This window comes from Tinamus guttatus, unplaced genomic scaffold (genome assembly GCF_059628265.1).
Source record: "Tinamus guttatus ecotype Peru unplaced genomic scaffold, ASM5962826v1 Tinamus_guttatus_pri_ptg000423l, whole genome shotgun sequence".
Classification (NCBI taxonomy): Eukaryota; Metazoa; Chordata; class Aves; order Tinamiformes; family Tinamidae; genus Tinamus; species Tinamus guttatus.
The window spans coordinates 1,373,049-1,389,235 of NW_028288957.1; the positions used below are offsets into that span (position 1 = coordinate 1,373,049).

Consider the following 16,187-nt stretch of genomic DNA (forward strand, 5'->3'; position numbering starts at 1 on the left):
GGGAACAGTGGGATTTTTAACACCTGCAGCCTGGCTCGCTGGGTGATCACAACCAGCGAGGGCAGGGTGGCAGCACCTGTGAATGGGAGAGCGTGCTGCCAAGCCCCGAGTGCCGTGGGAAGAACTGCTACCAAGACCAAGGGATGAAACGCTCCAAATTAAAATGCCAAGCTGAAATGTCACACTTTCGCAAATATTCATATGTTTTCCCATGGATTTGCAAGACTTCGGAGCTATTTTCAGGCTGTAAATGAAGTGAACAGATTTTCCTAAGCGCTCAATTGCCAGTAGCTCCTGTATTTTGAGGGGGTGGAAAAAGAAATTGGTGCTGAATCCATGAGACTGGGTCTTGAACTTGCACAGGCATTGCTTTATTCACCACTTGTTCACTTGTTCAAAACACTGATTTGTTGATTCCAGTGTCTTTGCACCAAAGTATGAAGATTTCAGGATGGATATCATCCCTGATGTACCTCATCTGGCCAAGGGGTGGCCCAGCAGCCTTCGATGCCCAGCCTGTCTCCCCCTCCAGCTCCTGGTACAGATTTCTCTGTTGTCTGCTCGGGCTGAGACTATTTCTCCATTCTTGTGTAGGTTGCTGTGGTGTTTCTTGAATGCAGCCATTTTGTGCTAAAACTGTATTGTATCCATGCTACAAATTCAAATATATCCATCTACTATACAAAGCTGCTCTGCTGCTCCCAGATTGCTTTTGCTTTTAATATGCATTTAGCTTTTGAACAGAAGGTAAAGCTTTTCTTCCTAGGGTTTTGGAGGAAAACAAGAAACACAAAAGTAACTACTAAATTTCATGACAGTATTCCTTGAAGGTGTCAATCTTCTCGATTCTTCTTAGAGAAAAGGATTTTTCAAAAGAAAGTGGCAATGCTTGTATGCCTAACTAATTAAACAATTTGTTGCATTACAGTGGGGTGACTTCTGTTTCACTAATGCAATGAAAAAATGGCTTCAGCGGGACTGTTTATGCTTAAGTTCGAAGTATAAAATTAAGTCTTTCCCCAGACAGTGGCCGTATTGAATAGATGCAATAGTTTTAAATCTTTATACTTGAATAAGGGACAATGATACAGGGAAATGTATTTGGCTGGCAGTTGATGGTTACTGAAATAACCCATTTAATGTTCCCTTGTATCCTGTCGATGTCAGGATAAACAATATGCTAATGAAATGAATTGGCAATGCAGAGCTAGAAGCTGGTCTGAACAGCGAAATTGTACACAGGGAACTACATCCATAGTAGGGAAGTGAAATTAAACTTGGAAAAATGGCCTCTTGCATATCTAAGGGAAATAACTGTGAATGCACTAACTCCAAAGATGATTATCTGTTTAAAAAAAAAATAGTTTGAATAATGTGTAATAACTGGCAACAATTAGGAAGTGACAAGTCACATTGGTCAAAGCTGCCATTTTAGACGTTATAAACAAAAGCATTCTAGACATAATTGCTTATTATGGCTTTGGTATGATTACACTTCTGGGCACAACGGTATGAGAAAGATGTTGGAAAACTGGAGGCAGTCAAGAGTACAGCAGTATTAGCAATGTTACAGGAATGATTCATTAGCAAAGGATACGGAGGATGACATATAGACCTTGGCTAAGCAGTGGCAAAGGGGAAACGCCGCCGAAGTGAAAGGAGGGTAAATATCAGGGGCTCAAATTAATTAGTATGAGCCTGAGACAGACCGGGCTCCTGAACAGTTCCAAGAGCAGAGGCCCATCCCTTGAGATTTGCTTGTGCACTTACTCAGAGCAGCACCAGCCCTACTTTCTGTCTGGGTGGGAGATAGGACTGAATGCCAGTTTCTCCCCAATCACCCATCTTTTTCTGGTGCATGCACACTGCTGAAGAGAGGTTTGCTTCCCACAGTGATCTGGAATTGCTGAGAAAGACCCTTATAAAGGAGGAAAAGGTATTTTGGCCTTTTGCTGACTGGATGTTCTTAGCGAGGCAGTCGGAGGGGGACCCCTCTCAACACAGGATGCCCTTGCTGTGCCAGAAGGCAAGCTGGTTGGTGTAGCACTTTGCTAATCTTGCCATGCTCTCCTGGAGAGGCTGCAAGGTGCATTAACGAGGAAAAGGCAGGAAGGAACTGCCTGCTGCAGCTTGCTAAGCAGAGAGTTGACCATGCCAGAAAGATAAGAGCCAAAAAACATCTGAGCCCTGACCAAACACAATGTGCTAGGCACAGCACAGAGTTGCAACTACCTCCCTTTGCATGAGGCAACAAGCATTGGGAAAGCTGTATGAGTATTTTTTAACAGTATGCAGGGACAATCTGAGAGCTGAGGTTAGAGCACTTCTATATCCTGGCTGTGGCACCGGGAGAACTTGAACCACATGCCTGCAAACGACAGCTGCATTTCTATAGAGGAAAAAGCAGTTAGGAGAAAACCTAGAACATGGCTGCTATTCATAAACAGCTTATGAATCACACGGAGCTCATCTCAGTGCATCCTAGAAAATTAAGATGTCACTAACATATCATCTGAAATGCCTCTAAATTACAAGCCTGCCAGTCCAAACAGCAGATAATGACTATCAAATAGCAGCTGAAAATGGGCAGCAAACAACCGTTTGTGATACTAGATTGTGGTAAGAGACTTGTCTAACCACAGCAGATTTGCCTCTCAGCCAGTGGAAGCTCCTGCTTAGCTGGGTTTTTTATTTGTGCTTTGCCATCCGATCCCTTTTGAATCTGTTAGCAAGATGCTATTTCTGAGGGCTTTCTTCCCCACACGCTTTTCTCTGATTTCTGGTTAGGAAAAGTTAGAAATGCTTCTGCAGATGGAAAAGCCCTAGAAATGAACACAACAGGTGATGTTACTCTCTTTGTAAATCTGATGCAGGGCTGGGTCAGATGTTCCTGAATCACAGCAATTTATCCCAGCTGGCAGTCTGGCCATGCAGCTCTATGTGCTAGGGATGGCCTGATCAAAACCCTTAGTTCCGTTTTGATCCCCGAATCAGTATAATGTTTGTATAGTGAAGCTTTGACGCTGCCACAAATAGATACACGCTGTGCCTTTCATTTGCCTGACAACTTTATGTATGTACCTGATGTTATAAAACAAAGCCCCTCCTTGTCCTCCTGGTGGCAGTAAAAATGACAAATAAACATGGCATAGCGTGTGAGCTAGAGAATCCTCCCATGTGAGGAGCAAATACTTCTGAAAATAATATGCATGATACAGTCTAAGATGATGTTCATACTTTTTCAATAGCTGAGACTCATATATGGTGGCAGGGGAGAGAGGAGCACGCAGTGGGTAGACTGCATTGTCCAGCTAGCTTATGAATAAGGAACAACTAATGCCAAAAATGCAGAGCTGTGCATCACTGAAAATTCCCATTAAAGGATGTTAGCTGTCTCAACACAAGCCTTTACTTGTGCAAACTTGTGCAGTTAGGTCCTTTTTTTCTTTAATACTGGCTTTGTTTAGGGATTGTGTGACATAATTTACAATTTCTCAGGGAGCTCGGATCCCAAACCTTTCCCTGCAGAGAGATCCTTGCACGGAATACAATGCAGGCATCCAACCATCAGTTACTGCCTTCAGGCTATGAAAATCAAGACAAAATCCTAGCATCAGTGAAATAAAAGATAAAACTCTCCTAAACTTTGAGAGGGCTGGCAAGGAATTTTGAAATGCACACATCTGGGCTAAATTCCTGTCCGGCTGATATCTGATGAAAAAAAATAATTGGGAGCACAACCAGCATTTTTCAAAAGCTTATCCATAATGAAGTGAAATTGAGGAGGAATTACATAGGTGAAAAGGGTATCTGTCAACCTTAACTTTATGCTACAAGACTCCATTTTGTATTTATTTGCTTACCTGCACACCATCTCCTCAAGGGCTAATGGATCTGCTACCAACATCTGATTGGTGAATAAACCCCCAGGAATTAATTTCTGATACTCACACATTTTTTTTCTCCTTTTTCTGGTTTTGCTTTGTTTTCTTTTCCTTTTGTAGGAAGAAGATATGTTAAAATTCGTGATGCTGTGTTCCCATGAAGACCATGAAGGAAAAATTTCAGCAAAAACTTTCATGAAACACACTGCCAACGATGAATTCAAACCTGTGTGGTGGTGCCTCTTTCGGAAAGGCTAAATATGCCTGGAAAATAGTCTTTAACCTATTTATCGAAGTAGTACCTTCACCTAATTGAGTACCCTTACAGCAGTCAAACTGGGTGATCGTGAGAATGCCTTAAAAGCAACTGTCTTTTAAACATATGTCAGGAACTGTCTCTGTAGATGATATACTGCTAAGACGAGGGTCTTCGGTGTGGTTTCCAGAGCTTTTTAGCATTTTGGAGGCTGGCAAGCATTTCTGTAGCGTGGTCCAACCCATCCGCAAATGCTCGCAACCACCTACCCTAGCTGCAGTGTCTTGGGGACCTGTGGCATGTGTGAGAAACCCCACGGAAAGTTTTAACGCAGTTGAGCTACGTGCAGGTGTTGTCACACCTAGCTTTGCGGTGTTTTTGCTTTACTTGTCATCCCATGATGAGCACTCCCGTGATCATCCTTAGAATTACAGATATTCAGGCTCTGCATCTGAGGAGAAAAAGTCTGAAAACGCCGCTCAGCTGCCCCCGTCCGTTTGAAGCTCGGCGCCAGGGCCTGGAAGGGGACAGAACCTGAACGTTTCCCCTCACAGCTCAGCGTTTCCTTCCCGCCTCGAGCGTTTCCAGGAGGCGACGCCTCTCACCTTTCGCAGGGGCAACACTGCCACCTGCTTTCCCGCGCCGGCGGCCTCGTCCCCGTCCCGCAGGTGGCGAGGCCGCTTCCCGCGCTGCGCTGAGGGGAGCCGCGGCGGGGCCCCCCTTCGCGGCCCGTTTCACCCCGCCCGTCCCCGCCGCGCTCCCTGTCACCGCGGGGCCGCCATGTTAGGTCCGCGCGGGCGGCCCTGAGGCGCGGCGAGGCGCGGCGCGCTCGCTCCGTCCCCGCGCGGGATGGCGGCGGCGGCAGCGGCGGCGGCGGGTCCGCCCCGTCGGGGGCGTCTCCATGGCGGCGCTGGGCCGCCTCCGCCATCCCCGCCCCCAGTTCCCTAGTCGCGCTGGGCGGCTGGACGGGAGCGGAGCCGTGCCGCGCCGTGCCGTGCCGCCAGCCCGCCCCGTCCCCGAGCGCGACCCGAGCGGGCAGCGCGGGCGGCGGGGCGCCGCGGCCCCATGCGCTGAGGGCGGCGGGATGGGGCTGCGGGGCCGTGCCGGGCCGCCAGCTCCCGGCTGGACGTGCCTGCTGCTCTGCGCCGCGCTCCGGAGCCTGCTGGCCAGCCCCGGCAGCGAGGGTGAGCGGGGCCCCGGGGGCGGCGAGGGGGCTCCGGGGGCAGGCGCTGTTCGGGGTTTGCTTCATGCATTTTGCAGCCTGTGCTGGGAAGACGGGGGCTGTGAGCTCGTGGGGCGGCGGGGTGCGGGAGAGGCAGCGCCGCCGCCCCGGGACGGCCGGTGGGTCGGGGCCGCCCGCGGGCGGCTCTGCGGGCTGTGCTGGCGGCGGGGAGCGGGCTTTGCCCGCCCGCGTTTTGCAGGACTTTTCCCGGGTCAGGGAGGGGAGACTTGCCCCGGGGCTGCGGCTTTGCGGGGCTTGCGCGGGTGTCTCCGCGCGGGCTCGGCTCGGCTCGGCTCGGCGCGGAGCGAGCGGGGGGGCAGCGCAGGTGGCTCGCACGGCCGGGGCCGCCGCGGCGCCTCTGCCGTTGCGGGGACGGGGCTCGGGGTGCCCGGCTGGCGGGGCTGCGCATCCTGGCCGCAGTGCGCCTAAGGATAAACGCGTATATACGCGTGTACCGCGAGGAACGGCTTAACCCGCAGCGCCGCTCCGCAGAGCGAGTCTCACGCTTCGGGAGATCTCATTTCTTTCATCTCATTTTCGTTTGTTTTGTTTTAATTCTTATTTAATTCGTGCCTGGTGCGGGCAGTCTTTGAGGCCGTTCGTTATTGCTGTGCGAAGCGCGAGCCGACGGCGCGGGGGCCCCAAGCCCGGCACGGCTCGGCTCGGATCGGATGCCGCGCGTGGGGAGGCGCCGGGTGGGTTTGCGAGGCAGAAGAGCAAGTGCACCCGATTTTCAGATTTCAGATTTTTTTTTTTTTTCGGCCTGAGGTAGGCGGCTGTCCTCAAATTATTTTTCAGAGCAACAACAATGTGAATCACAGTTTAAAAAGGGAGCGAGGAGCGCGTTCCTCGCGCCTCTTCGGGCTCTTGGGCTCCCGCTGCTGCCGTGTCGAGGGCAGCTGGAGACGCGCTGAGCCCGGTCCCCATCCCCGTTTGCCCACCCAGGCGCTTGTCCCGGATTAGGGAGCCTTCCCCCTGTGCGAACGAGGAGCTGCGGAATGGGACACGTGCCCAAGGGGCTGCAAGCCTGGAAAGGATTAGTGCAAATGCCACGGAGCTGGTTTAGTAGCGTCGTTGGAGAGAGGCTATAGGGGAGCGTTGCAGTAGTGGTTAGCAGCATGAGGGGGTTGCTTCGTGCCCTGTAATTTTGGTCTCTTCAGTAAATGCAAAGCTAAGAGACTGCTGGTAGGAGGGGTCTAAGCGCGGACCTGAACTTACTCAGTAACTGCTCTCCTTGGCTGCTAGGAGATTTATTTGTAAACAAGCATTATTTGACAAGTGCTTCTCGCAGCAGGTCTCCTTTGCCAATTACGACTGAACAGCTCTGCTGCGGGGAAGGGTTCGCCCTGCAGCGCGTGAAGCCCTGATGCTGAGGAACCTCAGACGCGGTCCGTCCAGCCTTGCACCACTGACACTTGTCACCAGTTTGGGTCTGCAAAGTGCAGTTTGGCTCCTCCTGGGCATGGGAAGAGAAAGAGCCTCCCCTGGGATTAGTTGTCATGTTTAGTGATTGGAAGCTTTGCTTTTTCTTGGAAGGAGGTGGCCATCTTAGGCATGTGAATAACATTTCCTGAAAGCTGTTGGTTGTTGGTTCCCTGGGCCTTTTGGGGTTTGATAGTCTTATGGTTTCTTCTCTTGTCTTGTGTGCCGCTTTTATTTTGTGTGTGTTACACGTTTGTGCTGTTAGAAAATCAAGCACTGTGAATTGCTCTTTTATGCATCTCTGTGTGTGTGATTGGGGGGGCTTTAAATATCTAGGTTAAGGCTGTGATGGGGTGACTAAAGACCTTTCCCAATACTTACATTTGGGTTTCTTAGCACAGAAATAGGTTTTCACAAGTGCAGCTGAGTTTCAGAGATGTCTGCCCGTTCTGATGGGCAGCTATTGAGCATTCAACCCGCCACCTGTGCGGGGTCTTCAGCCAGGAATTTTAAGAGTATAAATAGGGAAATGGAGTTCGCTTTTCCCAGGATTTTTTTTTTTTGGGGGGGGGGGGGGATTTTTTTTTATAGCACACAGTGGAGAAAAGCTGTTATTTTTAACTCTTTAGCAAAGTTCATCAATTGGAATCAGAGACTTCCTTCCCCTCTGGCTGTTTCTGTGAATTCAGCACAATAAAAAGATTCCCCAAAGTACATTGGAAAGTATTGCATATTATACTGAAAAGTGGAAATGTCGGTACTTCCTCATGATTTATTACTTTAAAATGCCTTGCTTACGATTCACCTATAGGGAAATGCTCGGACTCCCTCGAATTGCAGTCGTTCCATAGCATGTTCGACTGAACGCAGGATGAAAATGCATTCAGGTGTTGGTAATAATCAGAAATGTATTGCTTCGGACTTGGAAAACATAAAAAGGCAGCATTGTTGACATGGCAGTTCGATGAATTGCATGTTTTTGGAAGCCTTGTAATTCTGGAGTAACGAGCGATGCTCGGGGTACATGGGCCTGAGCAGATTTCCTTTGCGGGCTGCGTCTTGTTTTTCCGCCAGCAGTCACTGCTGACCTGCCACAGACCTGCGAGCCAGCCCTGGGCTGTACAGCTGGGTTCCTGCACCTCCTTTAGTCTAAAACTGCGCGAGTTTTAAATTAATCTGCTTTAAGTACTCGGGTTTGGGAAGTGGCTTGTGTAAATTATTTATGTAAAAGAGTCTGAATGAACAAATTGTTTAAAGACATCCTCCCCCCAACTTCGGAATGATTTGTGATCTGCTGCTAATTTGGATTGGTTTGCGGATCTCATGTGGAAATCACCCAAATGACCTTAAAAAGTGTCAGGCTGGCAGATTTTTAAAAGATTACAATGCCTTATACTTTCTGACTGCTTGTAATAAAGTAACTCAACAACAACCTTGCATAATTATCATTAAATACAAAATATATTTCGGTTTAGAGCTTTTCAGCAGAAATAAGTGCTGATACGGCAATGCTGTAACAACTGAGTATATTTTTAAACAAACTATGGCTTGAAATAATGGCATTGTGATTTAAATAGGCAAAGGTGAGAAATGCAAAATGAATCTGCCTTTGCAATGAATATGTATGGTATTTATTTTAGGGACTTCACTCTGGAAGGATGTTCTTGAGTTACTGTGTTTGGTCCTCTTCCCTTTAACTCTTTGGGGGAAAATTTGAGGCTGTAGTTTTATTAATTTATCATTTTTAGTTTGATTGAATAAGTGAGTATAATGAAAGGGGTGGGCTTGGTCCAGGCAAAAAGAGCAGAAGGCTGCAATTTGCAGATTATTGCTACCGGAGCCTGGAACTATCCTACCTGTTCTGAGTATGTTGACTTGTGTTTTGCGTTGGCTACTAAGTTACAATTTTTGTGTCGTGGCATGCTAGATAAACGCATATTTAGGTATAACAGGACAATGTTTATATCCAGCTGGGAATGAAGACTTTTTCGAGGAGTTTGTCATGTGTTTAGTGGAAGTAGGTGTGACAATAATTCTTGCATTAGGATGTTCCAATTAAGCTAATGGTTTGGGTACCGATATATACGATCAAGGTGCTTTTTTGGTCGTGAGGTTGCTCTTAGCAGCTTGGCTTCATATGTTGTGCATTGCTGTAGCGATAGCTCTTCTGGGTAATCCTGCAGGTATCGAGGACAGTCACCAAGTGGATGCCTTGTGTATGCAGAACAGGTAACTCGGGCTGTGTTTCAGTTTGTCCAATGCTGCTGCCCGCAGAGGCTTTGAGGTTGTCGTCTGCCCTTTATTTTGTACATTGGAACAGCTCCACGTGTGCTTTCCATAACAGCAACTCGTGGCCTCAGCGCTGTACCTATATTTTACTCGCAGGAGTAATGCTATTAACTTCTAAATTCACTGCAGTGCCATCACCGGTATGAGGAAGGGCAGCTCATGGCTAATGGTCTTTCTGGGATCCGTCTTACGTGATCTATGTCTTTCCAAGAGTTTTAGAATAACTCAATCATAGCTTTTAAATGAGAACTACCATCCTTACTTGATATTAGAGCAGCATTTGAAGCACAGCACTATAAGTCTATGACTAAAAGCATCGCTGCTTAATGACACATTTTTAAAAAATGCTAAGTAAATAATAGCGATAGCTGACTCGGAGACAGTCCCTGCTTCCTTCTGAAGCTTACCTTAAAAAATGTAATAAATAACAGCAAACAACCAAATTGTCTTGCAGCCGTGATAGACCGTCAGCTTATAGTATTGTAAATGTTGACATGGTAATTTGATATATAAAGCAGCTCTTTGCAGGTCGGTTTAGAGACGAGCAAGCGGCCAGGCGCGGCGGGGAAGGCGCAGTGCGTGTGCCCGACTGGCGGCTTCTCCCTGTTGGTTCTCCCACAGTTGCCCAGTTTTAACTCTAACGCTGCCCATCTCCACGTCTGCTGTCTCCTTGCTACGGAACAAATAAGAGTAGTAAGGGTCTTGCATAACAAAGTGCTTACTCCTTGAGCTAAGTGCAAAATGCATCCTGCAGCAAGCCAAGGAGAGAGGAGGGTGCGAGTCGAGTTATCATGAACTGTTCCCGAGCCTGTGAAGTCGGGACAGTCAGCTATGATACCTCACTCTCTGCTCTAGCTTATTTTATGCTTTATTTTCTGAGGATTTCAATGCTCCTTGTGCCGAGAGTTGCATTTCTACCACATGCCGGTGCCGAGTCCTCTCAACTCCAAATACACAGAGATAATTTTCTGGAAACATTGACTATCAGTGCTCGCTTGTATACAGGAAAGAACCTTCCTTACAGCTCTTCAGTTAATACTCAGCCTTCTATCCATTAAAAAAGTTAAAAAATCAATAAATAACTTTTTTTTTATGGTAAATGGAACAGACATGGAATTTTAATTCCTGTCATGAGTACATCTTTCTCACTGACCCTAAGTGCTAGTGGGAGTTGGGGCCTTATTTCAAAGTAGCTGGGCTTGCAGTAGATCCTTGCTTTTACTCAGTGTTGCGTAATGTATAGAAATAGCATTAATGATTGTATCAGAAAGGAAAAAAAAACCTTTTTATAATTTATTTTTCTCTAAATCATTCTCTTTGAATTCTAGCTGTGTATTTCAAAAATGAATATATGTATTTTTTTTCTTCTTTCAAAAGTATTCTGTACTTAAGATACTGCTTTTTGGAATAAACAGAGCTGTGTGATGTTTTGTCCGCTGTGTGTTCACATCGCCCTTGTCCTCCTTGCTCCTTACTCTGTGCTTATGACTAGCTGTGTGCTCACGTGCAGAGTCTTGCAGAGGTAAAAGCGTTTGGTGCTGCAGTAGCTTTCGCCTATTTTGGGAAACAGGAGCCCTGACTTATTGCAGCTGAGGCCTCTCTAGGGGTTTTGTACCCTTCTAGTTGCGTTTTGACTAACATTTTTGTTGCAGTCCCAGTTTTGGGAGCTGCCAGGGCTTGGGTGAGTGGAGTAGCGGAGCCTCTCCCAAGGTTTGCTGTACTGGCACTGTTGGAGGTGGGCAGCAAAGGCTGCTGTGCTTGTGAGGGAGGCCAAGGAAGGCTGGGACAGCAGGGCTTGGGCTACCCAGCCCGCCAGCTGGTTCCTCAGAGCGCAGGCTGGGACGCCAGCTACTTCGTGTGACTGCGACTGGTCATGCTTACGTGTTTCGTCAGTGTGCTCACGCCAAGGTTTTCTAACTTGGACGGTTGTTATTTGGATTAAAAATAGTGTGGACTTCTTCATAATTCTGTGAGGGCTTAGAGAATCCCTTGGAAGCAAAATAATTCTTTGGCAACCATAGTGTTCATGATGTTTTGGTGAGGACTCATTGTTTTTATATTGCTTTGTCTGTTATGTATGTGCCAAATAAGTAAGACTACTCGCAGAAATCTGCATATTTCTCTATTTTATTTTATTTTATTCTTGTACAAAAAGCAGTCATTTCAGTTTATTCATCTCTGCTTTGCTAATGTCCTTATGAGCTTTCTTCTTAATGTCGTGTTGGCAATGCGCTATTGCTACTAGAAACCTCCATTCTCTTCCCTCAACAGGAAAAAAAAAGGAGGGGGGGAAGAGGAGGAAATGTCAACTGCTTGAAAAGCCAAAAAATCATCTTAAACATTTCTTTTTCTGCGGAATGTCTCAGCTTTGTGCGAGTTTGTCCCGTCCTCCCCGGCTCCAGCGGGCTGGGTGGCAGCAGAGCGGTCACTGCCACCAACGGGAAGGTTTTATTGGTAGTGGGCACTGAGGCCTCCAGGGCTCCTGGTGCTGAAAAGGTGCCTGCCCTGGGCTTGCTCTTCATGTCTCTTGGAATCCCTTCCAGGAACGAAGCTTGGATTGCTTTTAGTCCATAACTTTCTGACTTGGGAAAGGACTTGAGTTTAAACCCTCGTGGCAGGTGGTTTGATTGCACGGGGATTTTGGTGCTTCTATTTTAAGTAAGTGCTGAAGCAGGCGTGTTTGTTAAGTAGGGTCTGGAAGAAGCAGTGTGCATCTTTGAAGCACTAGCAGACAGGTTGAAAAGCTGTTGGCGATCGGTGTTCATCTCGCTCTGTGCCCTGCGGAGCTGCCCCAGCATTGCCGTGTCCCTGGTGCCCACGGGTTGGAAGCAGCGGCTCTGAGGGTGGAAACGTTCCCGACTCCCCACGTCCTGCTCTCCAGGCTCCGGTGCCTTGCTGCTCCGTGCAAGGCCGCGTGGTGCTTGTCATGCCCTGCCTGCCGGGAGGTCTCCTTGCTGCTGCCGATGACCAATGCCAGCCCCGAGGGCGTCCCCAAAAGCTGGGGCTGCAGCCGCTCTGCATCCTGCTGTTGTGCAGCCGCAGAGTGCCAATCCCAGGGAATCCCAGGAGTGCAGCCCGAACCACTTCATTGCCTTACTCCCCTGCTTTCAGCGAGTAATTCCTTTTAGATTAAATGATGGCTTCAGTGGAAATGGAAAAGCTTGTCACGGAGCCTTCTTTTTTTTCTTAAAGTTTCCATGAACTTTGGTGTCAAGGTTTTTTTATTATTATTTCCCTCCCTCAATTTCCCCAAAACAAACAAAAATGTCTTGTTTTGTGGGAGGTGGAGAGCTAATAATTTCCTGACCACCTCTAGGTTATGAGGTTCTGACTGCTTTTAGGTTATGTGTTATGAGAAGAACAAACACAACTGCCTCTTGTATCGAGTGCAGGTCCTTGCAAGGGAAAACCTGCGGTTTGTTATTTAATTTACTGGATCTGGCTGTAGAACTGAGCTTAACAGTCCAGATCCCTGGTGCTACAGCCACTGTTGTGCCTGCAGAAAAATACACTCAACCCAGCAAACTTAGACAGAAAGGGCAGTATTGCACCCCTCATAAACAGAAATTATAGATATCATGCAGAAATTACTGGGTAAAATAGTCTGACTGACTGCATGATAGCACTTGTTCATCTGACCTTAAAAAAAAAAATCTATGAATCTGTGATGTAGATTTTAGCATTTTGGCACTTGCCATAAAAGGAAATCATGAGGAAACTTGCAGAGTGAAGGCAGCATAATAAGCCATCTGCAGTTAATATTAGTTTGTTAGTTTATTAAGTAGCGTATACTTTCTTCCTCCAGTGGATTATAAATAATAGGTAGATCCACGATGCTGAAGTTGATTTCCACGGATGGAAAAGTTTCAAAGTTCTTGCCTGCTTGTTTTGGTCCTAGTTCAGTGCAGTTAATTAATACGAGGCCTCTGCTCCCCAGTGACTTTCTTTCCAGGATTTTTTTTCCATTTGTTTTTGCTTCTTGGATTGTTTTCGACTTTTTTGAATGTCGTTTGCTGCAGTGCAGTCCCTGTCCGAGTGAAGGAAATGCATTTCCCCCCCAGCATTTCCGAAAGGATCCGAGGCCCTACCACATCCGTGCAACCCAGCCGAAGACCCAAACTGTCAGCACCTCGGAGGTGCAGGGCCTGCCAAAAAGCTGGTAACGCTTTTAGAAGGCCTCCCTGTGACGGCTCAGTGCAAAGCACTGCTGCAGTGTGTTACCACGTGCTTACCCCCACCCAGCAGGTCATTCCTGCTGAATTTCCAGAGCATGAATATTCCCGTCACCTTCCCCGAGGTTTCTTAAGGGTGTTCCAAATGCCTTTGCTCTCCCAGCTAAGCGTTGTGGCGGAGCTCCCTTGGTTTCACTCCGCCTCATCCATGGACAGCGCGTGTTGCGGAGCGCTGTGCAAGGAGGAGCCGTGAGGTTGGAGGAGCACGCACTTGGTTTTCACCTTATCGGCTTTTTTTTTTCATAGAGGAGTTCAGGTTGACAGAAAGAGTGTTCAGATCCTTGATGAATCCATAACAAGTGTTCATTTCAAAGCAAAGTTTTCCTTCAGTTCTTTATATTTGAAAAAAAAAAATAGTCCGAAGGTTTTATTCCTAAAGGTGTTTTTTTTTTTTTTTTTTGCTTTCAAACTTTTAAGTTAGCTTTAAGTGAAGGTTTCTTTATCTACTTTTCATTATGTGATATAAGCTGTAGTTCTATGGCTGAGGGCATTCTTTTCAGTTTTATTTTAGTGACATTTTAAAAAAAAGTTTCATAAAGCTTTGCAGCTTCATGGCACAAACTCTGTGAGCTCTCGATATCCTGGCAATTTTGCCTGTTCTCCTAGAATGTTTTCTCACGAGTCACTGCTGTAGGTTGTGTCACGTTTTAATCTTGGAAAGCTCCGCTTGGAAGTGGTGCGGTTAAGAGCAGGATATCTCCAGGGCACAAACAATTCCTGGGGCTTCTCTTGGAGACCATGGCCACCCTGAAGAGTTGAGTTTGTCCTGTGCCGGCAGAGCCTTTAGAATCATCGGATCATTATGGCTGGAAAAGGTCCTTGATCATTGAGTCCAACCATAAACCCATCACCACAATGCTGGCTAAACCACGTCCCCGGTGCCTCATCTACACGTTGCTTGAACACTGCAGGGACGGTGACTCCACCGCTTCCCTGGGCAGCCTGTTCCGATGCTTCACCGCTCTTTCCGTGTAGATTTTTTCCCTGTTATCTAACCTGAACCTCCCTTGATGCAACTTGAGGCCATTTCCTCTTGTAGTTTTTTGAGGCTGCTGGACACCCGTTGTGTCAATGAGACAGGGACATTGGAGGAGAAGGCCAGATCCACCATCCTTTTCAGGGATTCGTGAGTGAGAAGATGCTGTTAATTCACCAGCTGGAGTTCAGGGCAGAGGTTTAGCTCACCTCTGCTTTTATTCTAACTTGGTTACTCACCCATAGTAACCAGCCTGTCGGAGAACAAGTGTATGCAAATTCCTCAAGCTCTTATTCTATATTAAAAAAAGGCTGTGATGTGACTTCAGACTTAATCATCATTTATCCTACCCTGAAGGCATGGAAGTTAATGATGATATAGATCTGTGTGGTTTTGTGTTCCTCTTGGCTGAACATTAGAAACAATTAGAGCTTGTGGGATGGGTGGCACTGATGGTGGACGTGAGCACAAAGCAGTTGTGAAGGTGTATGTTCCTTTTCCAAGTTCACGGGCAGGAATACCTGTGCTACCCGTGCTCTGTGCCGTGCCGTGTTCCCCAGATTCATGGAGACGTACCCAGCTGGTGCTGAGGAAAAGGGAAGCGGCAATAAATCAGCTCCGTTACCTGAAAGCTTTTAGGCTTCTGGCCCAGCAGAGCTGCTAGTGATTTCTGGAGCGGTTGCTTAGCTTTTCCCAAGCTTTCCTGCTTCCCCGGGGCTGCTGAGCATAGACAGCTCTGGGGCCTCGGTCTTAACAGGCAATTGAGAATAACTCCTATAACCAAATGTATTCCTTGGAGCAGATGGACACAGTGCGGTGCTTGAGGAGATCTGCTGTGACAGCCATCCCGGGCAGGGCCATGGGCAGCCAGGGAGGCCGCTGTGGCTTTTAAGCCCTCAGAGCCATGTGAATTACGCTGGGAGCCTCTCTGGTCTCCAAAATGGCCCAGTCGTGAGAATGTAAAGTCACTAGAGACTTCCTGACTTGTGAATTCTGGGTTATGCCTTTTGCCAGGCACAGTACGGTAGCTCATCCCCTCCTTTTTATTTTGTTCTATTTACAGCTCCACTGAAATAAGGGAGGAGGTGTCCCTGCTTGAGCAGGAGGGTTGGATTCCTAGGAGTCCCTTCCAACCTCAATCATTCTGTGAATTGCCCCTTTTCTAACCAAAGATTTAGTACTCACTTCTGTTGGTTGACTCACCATTCTAAAATTTCCCACTGACTTGATTTAGAGTTGAACAGATCATATTATCTTCTCATATGCACCGAATTGTTTTGAATTTGAAGTTAATAACAGCAATTTAAAAATTGCTGTTGATAGAGAATAGAATATTTAGCTGTCATATTCTTTTTAAAACTTGATGTTTGAATAAAAGCACTTTTTTCTCTTTTTATTTTTTTCTTTACATAATATATCACAACGAACTTTATAGCATCAAACATTTCATCTAATTACAGTCATTAGTGGCATCTGCAGGACAATTTTCAATTAAGTTGTACAGTGCAGATCAGTGCTGGTTTTGCGTCCACTGCAACTTAAGACAGGAGGGCACTGCCCCACACTGTTTAGTGACAGTGATGGTAATGCAAGGGCTTTGGGTAAATCTGCTGCCGTGTTGGCAACCTCATGGCATTCCTCCCACTCTTTAAAATAATACGTTGCTGTAAAATGGGAAGTCTTATAAATCCTGTTTTTAAGAGTGTTTTAAAATGACCCTTCTTAGGTCCCTGTGAAGGAAGAAATTCAGGTATGTTTAGGAGCACCTGGGTTTTGGCCTTGGGCTTCAGCTAGAGAAGGAAATTAATGAGCATTTTACCTGATGACTTCAGAGAAGAAAATTTGGCTGTTAGTGGGCCATATCTATAATGACAGAGATAATAACAGCACTTTGATTTTGCTTAGG

At 46.9% G+C, this 16,187-nt stretch overlaps 1 protein-coding gene across 13 annotated transcripts in view; it reads left to right on the top strand.

The window, feature by feature from the left end:
* Positions 1-5,186: 5,186 nt before the first annotated feature.
* EPHA5 (EPH receptor A5) overlaps positions 5,187-16,187 on the top strand; it is a 174,319-nt gene continuing 163,318 nt past the window's right edge. For all 13 annotated transcript variants that reach the window (XM_088531589.1, XM_088531593.1, XM_088531590.1 and 10 more), the window contains exon 1: positions 5,187-5,324. In XM_088531589.1, the coding sequence (XP_088387715.1) occupies positions 5,225-5,324 (100 nt within the window). In that variant the 5' untranslated portion in view covers positions 5,187-5,224. The remainder of the gene's footprint in view (positions 5,325-16,187) is intronic.